This window comes from Rattus rattus, chromosome 2 (genome assembly GCF_011064425.1).
Source record: "Rattus rattus isolate New Zealand chromosome 2, Rrattus_CSIRO_v1, whole genome shotgun sequence".
Taxonomy (NCBI): Eukaryota; Metazoa; Chordata; class Mammalia; order Rodentia; family Muridae; genus Rattus; species Rattus rattus.
The window spans coordinates 57248481-57264761 of record NC_046155.1 but is presented as its reverse complement, the minus strand read 5'-3'; the positions used below and the strand labels follow the sequence as shown (position 1 = coordinate 57264761).

At 51.0% G+C, this 16281-nt stretch overlaps 1 protein-coding gene across 1 annotated transcript in view; it reads right to left on the bottom strand.

Moving 5' to 3' along the window:
• Positions 1-14584, bottom strand: part of Hspa12a (heat shock protein family A (Hsp70) member 12A) — a 69876-nt gene extending 55292 nt beyond the window's left edge. The window contains exons 1-2 of the mRNA XM_032895033.1: positions 14428-14584; positions 14297-14350 (exon numbers count right to left, since the gene is read on the bottom strand). Coding sequence (XP_032750924.1) covers positions 14297-14350; positions 14428-14584 — 211 coding nt within the window. The remainder of the gene's footprint in view (positions 1-14296; positions 14351-14427) is intronic.
• Positions 14585-16281: the final 1697 nt, after the last annotated feature.

Genomic DNA, 16281 nt, shown 5'->3' with positions numbered 1-16281 from the left:
GGTGTGGATGGTTCGAGTCTGCATGCCTTCACCCAGTTGACTAAGGGCTTCTACCGCAGAGTGGGTCTGACTTTGGAAAGAGGAGTGCTATCCAACCCATTTAAAGGAAGGTGGTGCTGAATCAGCTCGGTGTGACTGACAGACTCCCCAAATGCAGAAGGTATCTACCCCTAATCCTTAAGCTGTGCCCTTCCTGGCATTGCCTGTTTTTCTTGAGCTAGGCAGTCAACCTCCCAGAACAAAGCTCTTACATTCCGGCTTCATGGCCAAGAAGCAAAAGGGGAAGAGGCCAGGGTCCTACAGTCTCCGACAGTGACCCGAAGACCTGCCTTAGCAGGCTTCACCTCCTCGTGTCCTACCCTGGAGACAAAGTCAGTATGGGAGGTCACAGGCTATCAGTTTGGGACAGGCCAACCTGCCCTGGCTTTCTGAATACTTGAGAGTTCTCCGCTGTCTCCACTCCCAGCTCCATGGACTCTCAGGCTCTATAGGCAGCACTGTTCAGCCTGGGGCCGACCAAGGATCCCTGGCTCCATGCCTCCCTGCTCCAGAGCTAATGAGGAGCAGGCCAGGAATCACAAATAAAGTCTCCACAAATCCCTAGCACAAAGAGCCTGAGGGCCCAGGCAGGGAACTTAACTTCTATTCAGTGGACCACTGAGGCTCCCTGCCTGACAGGTGTGGCCTAGACCTTGGGATCCCCTACCATCTGAGATGGGGTCTTCTACAAACCAGAAGGATCCTGTTTATAAAGCTTCCGGTGATGGAATTCTCCGAGGCTGTTAATACTCTGTGCATTGATGTGATCGTGGTTACGTAACTATATTATCTTTGTCAAAATCCACTGAACGGAATACCTAGAAAGCTTTCTCCTCACGTGATTTGCACCTCAATAAACTGAAGTTTCAAGGAACCACCCCAGCAGGGAACCTCACCTGCTTAACCCAGCACCATGCCTGCCTGCTAGCGGTTCCCAGTGTGCTTCAAATTAGTGATGAGGAGACTGAACATACACAATTGTGTGCAGGGCAAGTTCTTGATGTCCTCGACTTCCTCTGCTCTCACAACCAACCTGGGGAGTGTCAGAACTGACTTCCAGGTGACATCACGAGGTTCAGAGGGGTGGAGTAACTCGCTTGCGCCAAGGACGGGTGACCAGTAAGTGTGGGAGCCAGAACTCAACCAGGACTTCTTACTATCATGCCTGCCTCACCCCACCCACGAATACCGCAGTAGCTGCTGGATCGTGTTAAGTACTTCTTAGACTCAAGCGAGGCCCAGAGACACCCACTGGTGTGCCTTAGCCAGAAACAAGCAACACTGGGACTCGAAACAAACACTGATTCCAAAACTCCCTCTGTTTTATTGTTCACAAAAACTGGGGATCCCTCCCATCCCTCCCACCCTATCCTCAAGGATGGCATGATTCTAGAGGACCCCGATTTCCAACTGCCCATCCAGTTGCCCTAGCCAAGACTACCAGAGGCAAAGCCCGAGGAAGAAATAGGTCTCCTTGTGTCTTAGTATCTTCAAAACATCTTGGTCGGTTTGAGACAGGAAGACCCAAGGCTGTAGAGGAGAGCCTTTCCCAGTGCATCCATGCAGCGCTTGGGGCGCGTCTGGCTTTCCTGGCCGGGGTAAGCATGACTCCCTCCAACTCCTGACTTCTGCCAGCATTTTCCGAGGAATAAGCAGGAGTTCAAGCAAACTGTGTGCACCTGGGTGTGACCAGACTCCTTGGGACAGCCTTGTTCCCAGGATCTGCTCCAGGGTCCTGCTGTGTGGGCCTTTGTCAGCTTGGCCAAGGATACATCCTCAACAGCCCCCCACGGAGGGTCCTCGAGCCAGTCGCTGACTTTAAACAGACTGGTGTTATGCAGCAGATGACATATTTGGCATCCTTTGGCGAGCATCGTGTCCCTTCTGCTGAACTCCAACTGCTAGATGGGGAGACCACAGCCGGACCTGATGATGTCTGTAGTCCCCTCGAATGAGTCCACTGGCCAGTTCCATGTACACAGACCAAGGCGCAGCATGTGTTGGAAAACTCTGCCATGGGTTCACCCTGTGTCCTCACTAGAAGGACCCAGTGGTCACTCACCCTGTGCAGCGTGAAATACTTGGAGGAAGGAAAATAGTTGTCTCCAAGAAAGAATGGAAGAAGATATCTCTGACGGACCGCACGATCATCCTGTGTATGTACGCAAGTCTCGGCTCCGCCCTCTGTCCTGGTATCAGAGCTAGAGCCATGTGAGTGAAACCTCTCACCATCAAAAGATGCACCCACTGACTCTGCCTCCAGCAGATGACTTTACCCTCCAGCCAAGGTGTGACTGTTCCAGGGTGTCTGCATCACCTCTGGAAATCTGGACTTGGGGAGACAGACTGGACGGATGGCAGACAGAACAATGGACAGCAATCCTTTGAGTAACCAAATACCGTCACATTGGTTCTTTGGTAGCCACAATGGCCAGGCAGGTATAGACTACACACGGTGGGCCTGCAGGGAGGAAGGTCAGGTGTCAAGCCGGGCAGTGGAGGTAAAGAAAGAACTGTCAGGCTCCTCAGACCGACAGACCCGTCCTCACACAGGCCTGGCACTGGCCACCACTCCAGGAGCTTTACCTGAAAGTCACCTCTCTTGCTTCCTCAAGGGAAAGAGTCTTTTCTCTAATGCACTAGTGAACAGCCTTTTACCAAAGACACTCTGCGAACCAGGCGAAAAGATGGGTAGCCAATGCAGCCAAGTGAGAGGCAACACCCAGGGCTCTGTGGTTTCACACTTCATTCCTCAGAATCAAGCCTTTGCTTTGGACACTGAAATGTAAACTTTGCAGGGAGAGACAAGCCATTAATTTATCAGTCACAACGAAGTTTAGATCCTGTGTCATCCACAGGGTGTTCGAGGCCCCCTGTACCTCCAGAAGGTCTAGAGAGGTGATCAGCAGAATGAGATCCTATCCCAGCACTTCAGGGTCTTATCTTAGGATAAGTCCTAAGGGGTCTGTTCCCATCCTGAGCTCAGAATCTGCCCACCTGGAAAAATTTGAGGATAGACCCAACCCAGAGGTGGGATAATCTGGGTCTCTGGCACTCATAGCAAGCACTGCTTTCTGACAGTCACATCCATCTTCACTGGAGACCACCAGGACTCCTTACATTTGCAACATTTCCAAGCCACCCCACAGAGAGAAGGAAAAGGAAGGAAGTGGAAAGCCAGTGGAAAACAGCCTTCAGAGCAGTGAAACAGAGAGAGGCGAGCAGGAGGCCACGGGGTCAGATCACAGCTCAGACGCCCACACCCGGCATCCTGGAGAGAACCAAGTGTCTCGGCACAAGAACCACACAGCTCTTCCTTTGTTATGGAGAAGCCAGCGAGACCCGAGAGAAGAGAGTGCAAAAACTAGAAGACCACAAGGATGTACTTTTTTTTTCCTGTTCCTAGGCAGTAAAGGGAGCTGGCAAAGTCCACAGTCCTACTAGATCCTAGAGCAAGACAGGGAGCAGGGGAGCCCCATCCACAGAACATACACAATCTGTTAGAGGAGGGAGGCTAAGCGGCCGCCATCTTAAAAGGTGAGGCGGTGACCTGACACCACCACCCTCCTGGAGCTTCTGCTTCAGCTATGAAAATCAGAACCCTTCAGTCAGGACTACCCAATCTGTCCTGTCTGGAAACTCCCGGGAAGCAGTCCCCAGAGCGCATATACACAGGAATGAAGGCAAGAATGAACACAGGCAGGAGGCTCCGCCCTGTGAGAGAAAATGCTTTTAAATAGACCTCAATCCCCATGAGATTACAAACATTTCTAATATGATATTATATATTTTCCTAGAAGCCTTCACATTCTGCAAAACCATTCTCTAAAGAAATTCACAGGATTCTCGAGGGAAGCTGAGACACTTTGCTCAACACCTTTGGAACCTTGTTACCAGAATCTTCCCCCGAACACAGCCATTCCTATAATGCTGGGAAGAACTAGTGTGGTTAAATTAGCTTTCCCGGCTCCCTTCAGAGATGGAGAAACTCGGGCTCTTGGTGAGTAGGTGAGCATTTTCATTCTTGCTCTTGTTAAACACCCACCCAGTTTAACTAATTCTGTGGGAAGACATTGTCTTAAGCTCTGTGCCAAATGGTGACCTACCAGCCTCCAAGGGATAGTTTGTTACATGGACTGTCAGTAGATTGGTAACAAAAACACAAAAAGGATGCCGAAAGGAACCTGCTGGGAGGAAAGAGGCAGGAGGGAGAAAAGAGAAGGCAGTGGTGAGAGTAACCATATGTGAAGTAGCCAGACAACAAATTTAACCAACACAAAGCGATTATTTAAGCCTGCCCCTATTTTCTCACAGGAACAAGGTCTTCATGGCTCCTTCAGAGCCTTCCTGACTTCTGTTTGAGTGACAATGGAAGCTGCTAAAGCAGCCAGGACTTGCACCACGTCAGGTGCATCATAAAACTTACAGCTTTCTCTTTTAGTTTCTCATCTGCTTCTCCTTACTCATAAGGAAGTTTATCCTGACCTATCAAAACACAGGCGCAATGGGGAAACCACAGACGAGCCGGCATGACTCTCCTGAACACTAACAGCGTCCTCTGTCCATCACGGAGACACGGGCTGCCGCAGTGGACACTCCCAAGCCTCAGACTGCTGCACTGCACTCCAAACTTGCCAAGGGAGGGGCTCTGGCACGCAGACTCTTGCGACATACAAGCGTTTTAAAGGCTGGACTTTCAACATTTCAGTCCAGCTGACTCTGTTAGAGGAAAAGCTCACACAGTCTTTGCAAAATCTTCCTTTAAAGTAGCCCTCCCCTGTGCCCCTTTGTATCTTGTCTGGTCTAGCCTTGGAACTTGCACTGTGCTTCAGAAACACAGCAGGTGATTTTCTGCTCCTCAGGAAGGCCAAGGGAAGCTTGTAGCCTTCTTTTGTTCTCTCACTGCTACAAGACCATCCCATCAGAAGCCCGAGCTGGCCTTCTGGAAGAGAAGAGCCTGGCTCAGAGCCAGCACTGCCCCCGCCCTCTCTCACTGTCCAGTGGAGAGCAGCCATGAATGAGCACAGGCAAGGCACCTGCCCACAACGTGGCCAGCAAAACAAATGCAGTTGCTTTAACTCATTAGAGATTGCCTGAGGTAATACAATGAGGCATCTTTGTAGGTGTAGCTCCTTGATACTAACGGGGAGTCAATAAATCTTTATTTAGATCTTTATTTAACATGGGGCTCAGAAAGGAGGATGACCCACCTTTGAAGATGGCACTGTCTCTGAGGAAACCTACCAAGGTTGAGTCAAACCAAAGGTAAGACACTAAGAAGGAACTTTCTAGCTAACAATCCCCAATCTGTGGAGACCTCTACCTCTCTGGCTAAGGCAGACACAGTGAAGACCCAGCCATTCAGTGTATCAAGTCCTAATTCCCAGAGCCTGTGGGATATATGGCTTCCTGTGTCCAAAGGAATTCTTCGGGAGAGTAAGTTAAGGACCTTAAGATAAGGAAATGGGGTTTGATGATCCAGGGGTACCTTATAAGAGTTGCTCATGCTATTATCTTTGGGGGGTGGGGAGGGGAGGGCTGGGCAGGGTGGAGATGCCACAATAAAGGGAACAATGGACTCTGATGATGGGAGACATAGTCTTGAGTCAAGGGATGCCAGTGGCTTCCAGAAGAGTGAAAATATAGGACGCTGGTGGACACTCCAAGGGGTACATAGCTTGGCTAATACCTCTCAGTGAGACCCATCTTAGGACTCATGCCTACCATTCAGGAATCTAAGATAACAAATTTGAGCTGTTGGGCTATGATACAGCTCAGCTGGTAGAGTTTTGCCTCACACTCATGAGGGCCTGGGTTCAGTGTCTGGCGCCACATAAACCAGGTGTGCGGGCACATGCTAGAAATCTCAGCGTTGTAAGGGGAAGGCAAGAGGATCAAGAGCTAAGGCCAATCTGAACTACACAGTAAGTCTGGGGCCAGTCTGGGCTGTAGAAGACCCTGTCTCAAAAGCAACAAGAAATAATAATAAATAAAATTGGTCCGTTTCAGAGTATTGCATTTGTAATCCTTTTCCTGATGCCTTGGTGTCTCCTGCCTATGAGAACCTCTCTTTGGAGGTTCATTCGTAATAACACTAGCAGTCGGTCAACGACGCCATTGTCAACCCTAAATCTGTGCCTATTTCATGGTCAGACCCGCTCTGTATGCTTTCCTTGAGTGAACTCAGTATTGTTGATTTACGTGTATGTGTGTGTTTCTGTGTGGGTTTGTGCACACGAGTGCAGATGCTGAAGGGGGCGTCAAATACTCTGGAGCTGGATTACAGGCAGTTGTGAGCCGCCCCACATGGGTCCCATGAATCAAATTTGGGTCCTCTGGAAGAGTAGCACACACTCTTAACCACTGAGCTACCTGTTTAAACCCTGTCACCTGCATTTTGCAGATGAAAAGGTATGCCTTTAAGAGGGCAAGTACCTTTCCAGGATGACAAGACCTTAGATGATACAATATGAATGAATTCAGATTCATTCATATTCATTCAGGGGGCCTGTTCCCAGAGCCCACGTTCTCACCAGGGACCCTGGGACAGTCTCTGTAGATCAGGCTTAGACCAAGCCCTTTATACACATCCTCTCATATCATCCAGAAGCAGCAACATGAAACCTAGGGGTCAGACCCATTTTAGCCAACCCTGCCTGCCTGCCTCAGCACAGCCGAGGAAAGGCCGAAGATTCAGATACAGGCAGGTGATTCACCTAACCAACAGGGATATTTAGAAAGTGAAAGGAGTTGCTGTTAGTACTTAGGGGCTCATGTTTAGAGCCACTGCAGTGAAGCCAGACACACAGACACATAGGTAGAAGAGCAGCAAGAACAAGATCCAGTCTGTGGACGGCTCGTGGTTTCCCGGATGCAGCTGCTGTGCCAAGGGTTTCTCTCAGCTCTTAGGCCCCAGTCAAGGCTGAGGCCAGCCTACAAAAACCCAGGTCTAGAGCTCAGAACTGTGGGCGGAGCCCACTTGGGTGGAAGAATTCTTCTGAGGTCAGAGGCTAGACAGTCCTCCTGGATAGAATCCAGGGATGCAAAGTCCTTGAACCCCACTGTTCAGAATATCCAGCGAGAAGCTGGGAGCTGTGGTGAAAGGCCAACTGGGGTGAGCAGCTTGAGACCTCCTAGGCTCTGGGCCTGCTGGACAAGGCTCTGCACAGGCCTTGTCAGCCCCTGCCTAGCTGTAGAGGTTTCAGGCCAGCCTTTCTGCGCTCTGAGCCTCCCGGATAAAACACACCTGCTGACAGCTGCTCCCATTTGCTTCCACAGAAGCCTCCTAGATAAAATAGCCCTGCTGTCAGCTGCCCCGACCCATTCCACAGGATTCTGGATTATCAACAGCAGCAGACAAGGGCAAATGTGGAACACACGCTCTTACTTAGAGCGGCTATGGGAGACAGGTGAATCCAGTCCGAGGTGGGCAGTGCATTTTCACTTTATACATGAAGAAAGTTTGGTGGGAGTGGCTTTGAGAATCTGGGGGATCAGGCAAGCCTCCCAGATTACCAAAGCCGGTCAGTGGGGAAGCCAGGCCTGGCCTCTCCACTCACTGTCCTTTATAATCTTGTTGGAACATTTCAGTTCCCTACTCCGCCTCCTTGGAGGCAGACCCTGGTCACCATTAGTGGCCTGGGCACAGCCACATCTCACACACTTTTTCTACCTGATTTTAAGACTCAGCAATAAGCTTTGCAAGCATGTGGCCCCAGGCCTCATTTCCCAAAAGGTCCACTAGTTGGAATAGAAATTATAACACCCATGTTATCAGTAGCACCCATCCATCGAAGAGGGTGTCTCCTGCTGCTGCTGTGTCCTGCCCCTCTCTGGAGCTCTGTGGGCTCCCTGTGGACAGCCTAGGCACAAAGCCTTCTCCAGTTTGGCTCTTTTCAGACCTCACCAAATAACCTTATAGTGGGTGGCTCTGCAGTGGGCAGCAGCCCTGAGGCTTAGGGAGTTAGGTTCAGGTTCTGGGGTAGCAGGTTCTAGGGGTGATATGGAGGGGGAAGACGGACTCTGACTGCAGTGGATGTATGGAAAACTCCGCCCCACAAGATTGATTCATAGTTTCTTTTTAAAAGTCAACCTGCTGTTTAAAAATACGCCTTTATCTTGAGAAGGTAAATCAATTTTACAAACAAAAAAAAAAAAAAAAAATCTGTGTTCCTCACCATAAACAAGTGCCGGGATCCAAGGCTTATGTAGACTGCACAGCGAGACCCCTCCTCGAAACTGAAGAAGACGGTGACACTGGCTTGGAGCAGCTACTCCAGAGAGACATGCTGACTCGGAACACACAGTCAGCTCCAACAGAGGCCTGTCTGCTGCTACTCCCTGCCCCCATCCTAGATGACTATGTCTCTTGGATACAAAATGTCTTCCGTAGGCTCCTATAAAGGAGCAGGGAGGAGGCTGGGTTACCTACCAGTTTTGGTGAAGTGACTGAATCCTGAAGGTTCTGATAAGCAGTGGATTCATCTCTTAACAGACACAGGACTGAGAGTGGGCCTGGTTGGAGGAAGAAAGCCGAAGGCCTGCCCTTGAAGGGTGATTGCTCTTCCTGATCCCCTCCCCCCTGCTCCCGCCCCTCCCCTCTGCTTCCCTGTTGGCTACTATGAGGTGAGCTCCTTTGAACTGCAGGTTCCCTGCTACAATGTTTTGCTTCCCCACAAGCTGAGACCTAAAGACAATGGGTGCATCCTGAAAGAACAATTCATTTCTCCCTTTAAGTCCTTTCTCAGGCAGCCCTTTTTGTCACTGAAACGGAACTGAAGAGAAGACTAAGGCAGGTTGACACCAGTTGTGTGGGACCTCCTGGTCAGTGGCTAAAGTGGTTGTCTATTAGAAGAGGTCTGGATGTAACAGTTCTAGGAAGACACACTTTTGGCATCTAGGGGACTCCAATGGAAAAATCAGCCGGAAGGGCATTTTGTGACCATAGAGAGGGACTCCTGTTCTCAGTCCCCAGGGCAATGCAAAAGCAGCCATTACTCTCCCCAAGCTGTGGAATATACAGGGATAGAGAAAACCCGAGGGAACGTTCATGTCACTCCCAAGGGGCTTGCTTCCGAAAGGGCAGAACCTCAGGTCTAAAGGACCAAAACAGGTCACCATATAGCCTTAAGGGGAGAGGGGGGATGAGGACGGGGAACAGCTTGACCCACTACCACAGCACTGGAGGAAACCACTGGTGGACAGAGGCAGGAAGACAGCGAGGAATTCCCTCAGTGATGATAAAGTTATTTCCTGCCCATTCCTTATCTCCTGGCTGTCTCCAGCAGACTCAGGCAAGCACCATGCATTCCCCTCACAAACCCAGGAAGCAAAGTATAGCTGGTTTCTGCATTCCAAGGCATGTTAATTTTCCCAAACCACCAGCAGTGTGGCTGAACATCTGGGGGAAAGCAGGGAGGGTCTGTAGGGCCTGCCCCTTTGGGTCAGGGATCCTAATGAGCATTCTGGCTCCTCCCTGGGGAATCTCCTCTACTCCCCTAACTCTCTCTGAGGGATGCCCATGCCCTCTGTGTACCCAGGGGGCAGGTGCCATCCCTGCCCCATGCTGCTTGTTCATCAAAAAGCCCTTGAGTCTTCCTTGCCATCTAATTATGCACAGCGGCCATAAAGACGCTTTCTCCCTTACCAAAGAGGCCTATTTATATGATGAGAGAGCACTTCGCCCCCACAAGATTGAGTTGTCACTCAAAGCCTTGTTGGAATCAAAGCCTCATCTCTTCAGAAATGCCTGGACTCCCTCCCCCCGCCTCTCCCCCTCCAGCTTGGCCCACTTCTGAGCATCTGTGTTCGCCCAAGTGCCACCGTGGAGTGGGCAGGATGTGGATGCTGTTCCCCACTGCTGTGGTCCTTCACATTTTGCTGACAGAGTCACTCAGCACACAATATTTGCTGAGGGCCTACTATGTGTCACACTGAAAACCTACTGTGTGTGCTTACTGAGAATGATGGAATGAAAGATAAGGCCCCTGCCCTTGTTGAGAGAACAGCAGTGAGAGAAGAAAGGTCACACTCCATGACTGATTCAGAGCCAACTCCAGAGTCCACTGTCTGGGCAAGTTACCAACGTCTCAGAGTCCTCAATTGCCTCACTGGAGAAATGAGGTAACAATAAAGTCAACCCTGGAGGGTTGTTGGGGAACAATAGGATCCAGGCATGTAAACCTGACACGCTGTCTGCACTCATGATGCACTACCTGAAAACATCAACATGGGTGGATCTCACCGACACGCATGACTCTGAAGTTTCCGGAGAGGTGAGCTTCAAAGGATGAGTAAGGGTTTTCTAGGTCAACGGGGACCTATCACAGGGGAGAACTTCGTGTGTCAAGAGCCAAAGGGGATAATGGGGCTTTAGAAAACACAAGACATCGAGAGGTTGGGGATGGAGGCTACCATGCAGGGAACAGAGATCCAGACGCATACGTGGACCATAGCCCAGAACCCTGACACCTCTATTAATCTATGCCCAGTCCCACAGACATACTCCATAAAGCTCTGAGGGCCTACGACCTAGGAGAGGCTGTGTCCTCTGAGTCTGACTCCAGTGGTTTAGGCTATAAGCCTCTCTGACCCCTTTCCCACAGTGCACCATGACACTTGTGGCAGAATGATGACATACTGGTCACCAGCCCCCCTAACCCCCTGCATTGAGTTGTCCATTTAACACATGTGGCCAGGGCTAGGTCAGATAATGGTGTTATCACCAAGTCCTTGATAAGGGCCAGCACTTATTTTTGTTAAGTTTGACTGCCGGGATGGTGAAACGCCAATCTCCAAAGCTCAGGGCCCCAATCATTCAACAACTCCTAGAAAAAAAATAGCTAGGCTTCCACTGTCTGTTCAGCCAGTGACACCAAAGGCTTGGACACCAAAGGACCTGCCCTACATCTGAACCACCAGGTGCCCCACCCACGCATCTCCTCCTAGAGCTCCTGACACACTAACTCAGGTCATGGAGAGGGGAAGGACTTAAGGTCATCTCAATTTCTGCTGTCCTAACACCCGGCACAACAAAGGTGACCCTTCAGATCTTATGAATGAGTTAATTAATATTCTATTAAGGGACTTTCCTAACACAGGAAAGCTGAGTCTTAAGGGTCACATGCTCACCAACCAGGTTCAGCTATGTTTTGCCTTTCTTGTTTCACTTCAACTCTACCCACCTCACCCTATGCCCTCTCCAATGTGAGAGACCAATGGTTCACAAATCCCAATATCCTGGCACCTGTATAATTCACTCATTCATCTATCCATCCATCCATCCATCCATTCATCCATCCATCCATCCATTCATCCATCCATTTATCCATCCATCCACCCATTCGTTTGCAGCAAGAGCATCCTTGAAATAATCCCTTGAAAAGCAACTACTTGGTCATCCCTAACAATATGGTGACCACCAATGACACCAGTGAGGGCCGAATAGGTAGAATCAGATGCCCTGCATCCTAATCAAAGCTTCTTAGATCTGCGACCTTGGACAGGTTGTTTACTTGATATTTAAATTTCTCATCAGTGAAAGAAAGGCCGATAATACATTTATTATGGGATGAGAAATAGAATAATGCACATTCATCACCCAGCAAACAACACACAATGGCAAAACCTGAGAGTAGATGGGACTCTGCTCCTATTAGAAAATATTATTATCCCCCATGTTGTGTGTGTGTGTGTGTGTGTGTGTGCACATGTATGTATCCCTGTCACATCAGAATTGGAGGCAGGGATGTGCACCTATTCTCCAGCACTGATTTGCACAATAAATCATAAAAGGATGGCAGCTCAGAAAAGCACAGTAAGTTGCCAGGAACGCTTGCCCTTCAGGTGACTAGGACTCCAGATGTGTTCCATACTAGGGTGCCTTGAACTTCCTGGAATCTAAAAACACCCTACAAGAAGTCCAGGTGAGCAGTGGTATGTTTCCCATCATAGGTGTGGATCTGTCCCAGCACTGTGTGTGTGTGTGTGTGTGTGTGTGTGTGTGTGTTCGCTTGTGTGCATATGTCCCAGCTCTGTGTGTATGTACGTGTATGTGGGTTTGTTGGTATGTGCATGTGTTTGTGTGTGCATGTGTGTTGTATGTGTATGTGTGTTTATTGTTGTGTATATGTGTTTGAGTGTGTGCATGTGTGTAAGTGTGAGCATATGTGTATAAGTGTGTGCACATGTGTATATGTATGTGTTTGAGTGTGTGCATGTGCATGCATGTGTATAAGTGTGTGCACATGTATATAAGTATGTGCACATGTGTATATGTGTGTATATGTTTGAGTGTGTGCATGTGTGTGCATGTGTATAAGTGTGTGCATATGTGTATAAGTGTATGCACATGTGTATATGTATGTGTTTGAGTGTGTGCATGTGCGTGCATGTGTATAAGTGTGTGTGCATGTGTATAAGTGTGTGCATATGTGTCTATGTGTGTAAGTGTCTGAGTGTGTGCACGTGTGTGTATAGGATAGAACCAGCAAGGTGACTTCACAAGACAAATCAGGGCTGGGGAGTGGGTGCACATCCCTGCCTCCAATTCTGACTTGACAGATCTTATACCCAACCTTGCATTTGGTATAACCACCCACTCGTTACCTCAGCATGAGAGACAGGAAACTGGATCACTTACTCTCAAGCTTAAAGCAATTGTGACAGTTCTCACCATCATGCTCAATGTTGGGTTTTTTTTTCCCAATGTAAAGAAAATAGGTGAGGGAAAAATGAGTCGATCCAATTGCTTAGCGATGTTCAGACAAAGCAACTGCCGTCCGTGGCCGTGTCCACAGACTATGGAAGGTCAGGACAAGAGGCACAGTCAGGGTGCCTGTGTGAGTTGCATCTCCTGGGCTGGGGTTGTGCCTCTCCCCTCCGGTGAGCTCCCAGCCCCCACCCTGCACTCCTCAGTCACTGCAGTGCTTGCTGGCTGGGGAGGCACCTCCCAGATCCGCAGGAACAATGGGCTGGGGAGGGGGCAGGTGCGGCTAGGAGACCCACAGAAGAGGGGACTGCAACCAACCCACACCAGGGCAGAGAAAACAATTACCAGTGCCAGCCCGCTGCGCTGCTGCTGGCCTCAGTTTCCCTGCTTTGGGTCTCTGCAGAGCACAGAGCTCTCCCCCACCCCACCCCACGCCGGATTTCGCCTTAAGTCCCGGCATTTTACTGTCATCCTTGCACAGCATCTTGCTTGGAGCTCCTGGGAAACCGGCTCGAGCCTCTATTCTGGCCAAGGCCCTGTAGGTCAGGGACACGCGCAGGGCCTCCCGCAATCAACTTTCCCCACTTGAGATGCACAGGAAGAAGACTGGAATCCTGACCAGCCCATCCATCCCCTGTGCGGGCGAAGCCTTGATTTACAACTCTGGCTGGGAAAGCATCTCATCCTCTTCCCGGATCCCCGGGCGCTCCCTCCCTCACCATCTGAGCGGCAACCGTGCTCCAGAAGAGCCGCTCTACCACAAATGTAAGAAGCAGCGAGGTTTCAGTACTCGGCATGGGACACCCCCAACCCGCTCCCGGTTACACACACACCTCTGACAAGGACCGGACAACCTAGTCTCTGTAATTTACACACACACACACACACACACACACACACACACACACACACACACACACACACACACACACACACACACCCAACCCAGAGAATCCTAGAGAATGAGAGAGGAGAGCTGTGGGACACCCTTTGGCCTGCAGCTACAGCTGCCACTCCGGCTCCCGTGTCCGGAGAGATGGGGTGGAAAGAGAGGATAGTTATGAATCTGATTTCTCCAAGAACCCTACCTCCTGCCTCACTGAGTCACTGAAACGAGCCGTTGAGGACCCGGGGCCACCTGGCGGCCGGCCATCTACCAGGTCAGCGGTAGCATCCCCAGCACTGTGCTCAGGCGAGGGACAGGAGGGGCGGTTCTCTTGGGAATGATACCAGGCTCTGACCAAGGAGCCAGCACGAGATGGAAACAACCAGGGTTCCCCAGCTGAGGATTTAGTCCTGGTTGCAGAGTCCACACCCCGGCACAAACCTACCACGTGACTGGAGGGCGGCCTCCCACCCAGTGGGCCGGGTGTCCTGCCCAGAAGCTCTCTGATCCGGCCGTGGATGGCGAAACGGTACCAGGGAGCCCACTTTTCTAATGCCCCCAACCGGGCTGCGGGCTGCGGTATATAGCACACCTCATCCCTCTCAGCCCTTCAGCCCACCGCAGCCACCGCAGCAGCCTCCGGTCCCTTGCCCTGCACTCACCTCGGGGCCCGGCATCTCCACCGCCAGCTTCCTTGTCCGCCATGGTCCTGCAGCCTCAGCCCGGGAAAGGCGCCTCCGGTGCTAATCTTAGGCTCTCGAGCTAGGTCTGAGCTTCTGGACAGCGGGAGCACCGCTCTGACGCTGCCGCCGCAGCCCGGGCTCCTCCCCACGCTCCTCCTGGTCCCGCCCCACGGAGCCAAGGCCCTGGGGAAGGCTAGAGTTGGCTCCTCCCTCGAGCTCTGAGACCGCGGGTCGCCGCCCAGCTGAGGCCACACCCCGTGCAGTCATTAGCGCACCCGGACTCTGCTTGGGCAGTGGAGGGTCATAGCCAAGCAGGGGTCTCTGCTGCTTCCAGTCCGGCGGACACAGAAGCTCGCAAGGTCGGGTTTCAAGCCCGGGAGTTCCCGCCAGACGCCTACAGCAAGCACCGCACAATCAGCACCCCTTGGCGAGGCTACCAACTCCAATCCACATCAATGACCTCTGCCCCTAGGTCCCAGAGGAGCGGACCAAAGCTCTGGAGACCCTGGCGCAGCCCGGAGCCAGGCCACAACTCTAGGACTTGTGCAGGGCTGAGCCCCAGAACCACCCCCCTCATCCCCTCCACCCTGCCTTTTCCTCCCCAGGCTGCCTACAGGACTACAAAGAAGCTCCTGACCCCAGGAGGTACTTGTCGCAGACTGTTGCCCTTCCATATATGGGATGCGTCGATGCGTCCCTGGCCCATTAAAATAGGGCATTAATAATTCAAAACTTCCATGGTTGAGTGATTCACTGGTCTCTGGTCTTTGCCCTCTGGCTGGCATCTCTCTCTCTCTCTCTCTCTCTCTCTCTCTCTCTCTCTCTCTCTCTCTCACACACACACACACACACACACACACACACACACACACACACACACACACCTGCGCCTCTGGCACCTGTTAAGGCCTGGCCAGACAGATCCTGGGTCCTGGGTACCTCAGCTCTTTGATAAAAGAAGGGTAAGGATCTCATTACCATAGTCCCTGTGTCTTCCTGGGAGTTGGGGGTGGGAGGAGGGATCTGACACTAAATGCTGATGTTCATATATCCTTATCCCATAGCTGTCGGTTTCTGCGTATAAGAAAACCTGGCAAGGGAGGTTTAAATTATGGTTTCAACATCACACACACACACACACACACACACACACACACACACACACACACACACACACACGCAAATGTCTGGCTGGGATCTTGTCACAGTGGTAAGCACCATCTACCTCTCACTTCATGAGACAGACATCGTCTCCCCTTCCCCCATCCCACCTGGGTACCTATGGGAGGCCTCCACAAGCAGCCTCCCTATGGGCGGTGTGGTGACCTGAGGTCTGCTACCAAAGCCCACAGAGGAGCCCTGAGGATGTAACTCCTGGAGTTCACAAACTGTCTTCTGCCTGCATTGGATATCTAAATGCACGGTCTCTGGCTGTGTGTGGACCTCTCTGAGCCTCCTTTCCCTTTTCTGAGAAATAGGTTCTCAGGGCAAAAAGAAAGGAAGAAAGAAAGAAAGAAACAAAGAAACAAACAAACAAACAAACAAACAAACAAACAAACAAACTAGGGTACAGCAGTTTTAAAAGCATGAGCTACAAGATGCCAGGCCAGGTAGTTGTGCAGAGTGGTCAGGGTACCTGGAAGCCACCCCGCTCCCCCAGGAATGTAGAAAACATGTTTCAATGGAGCAAATTCTCCTAATCAAGACATCAAGACTGCTTTTTAACAGTGACAGCACCCCTGCTATCTCAGAGGCAGATCCAAGAGATGATGTCCCAGCAAAGACCCAAAGGCCAGGAGCAGGAGGCACCCAAGCAGAGAGGAGTCAGGTTGGAAGCAGTTGCTCAGGGCAACAGTCGGATGCTCCAGAGCTCAGCTGAACTTCAGACAGAGAAGCTTGGTCCCTTCCTCCACCCATTGCTACCTTCCGCTTCTGCTCACACCTCCTAATTAAGGGAAAGCAGC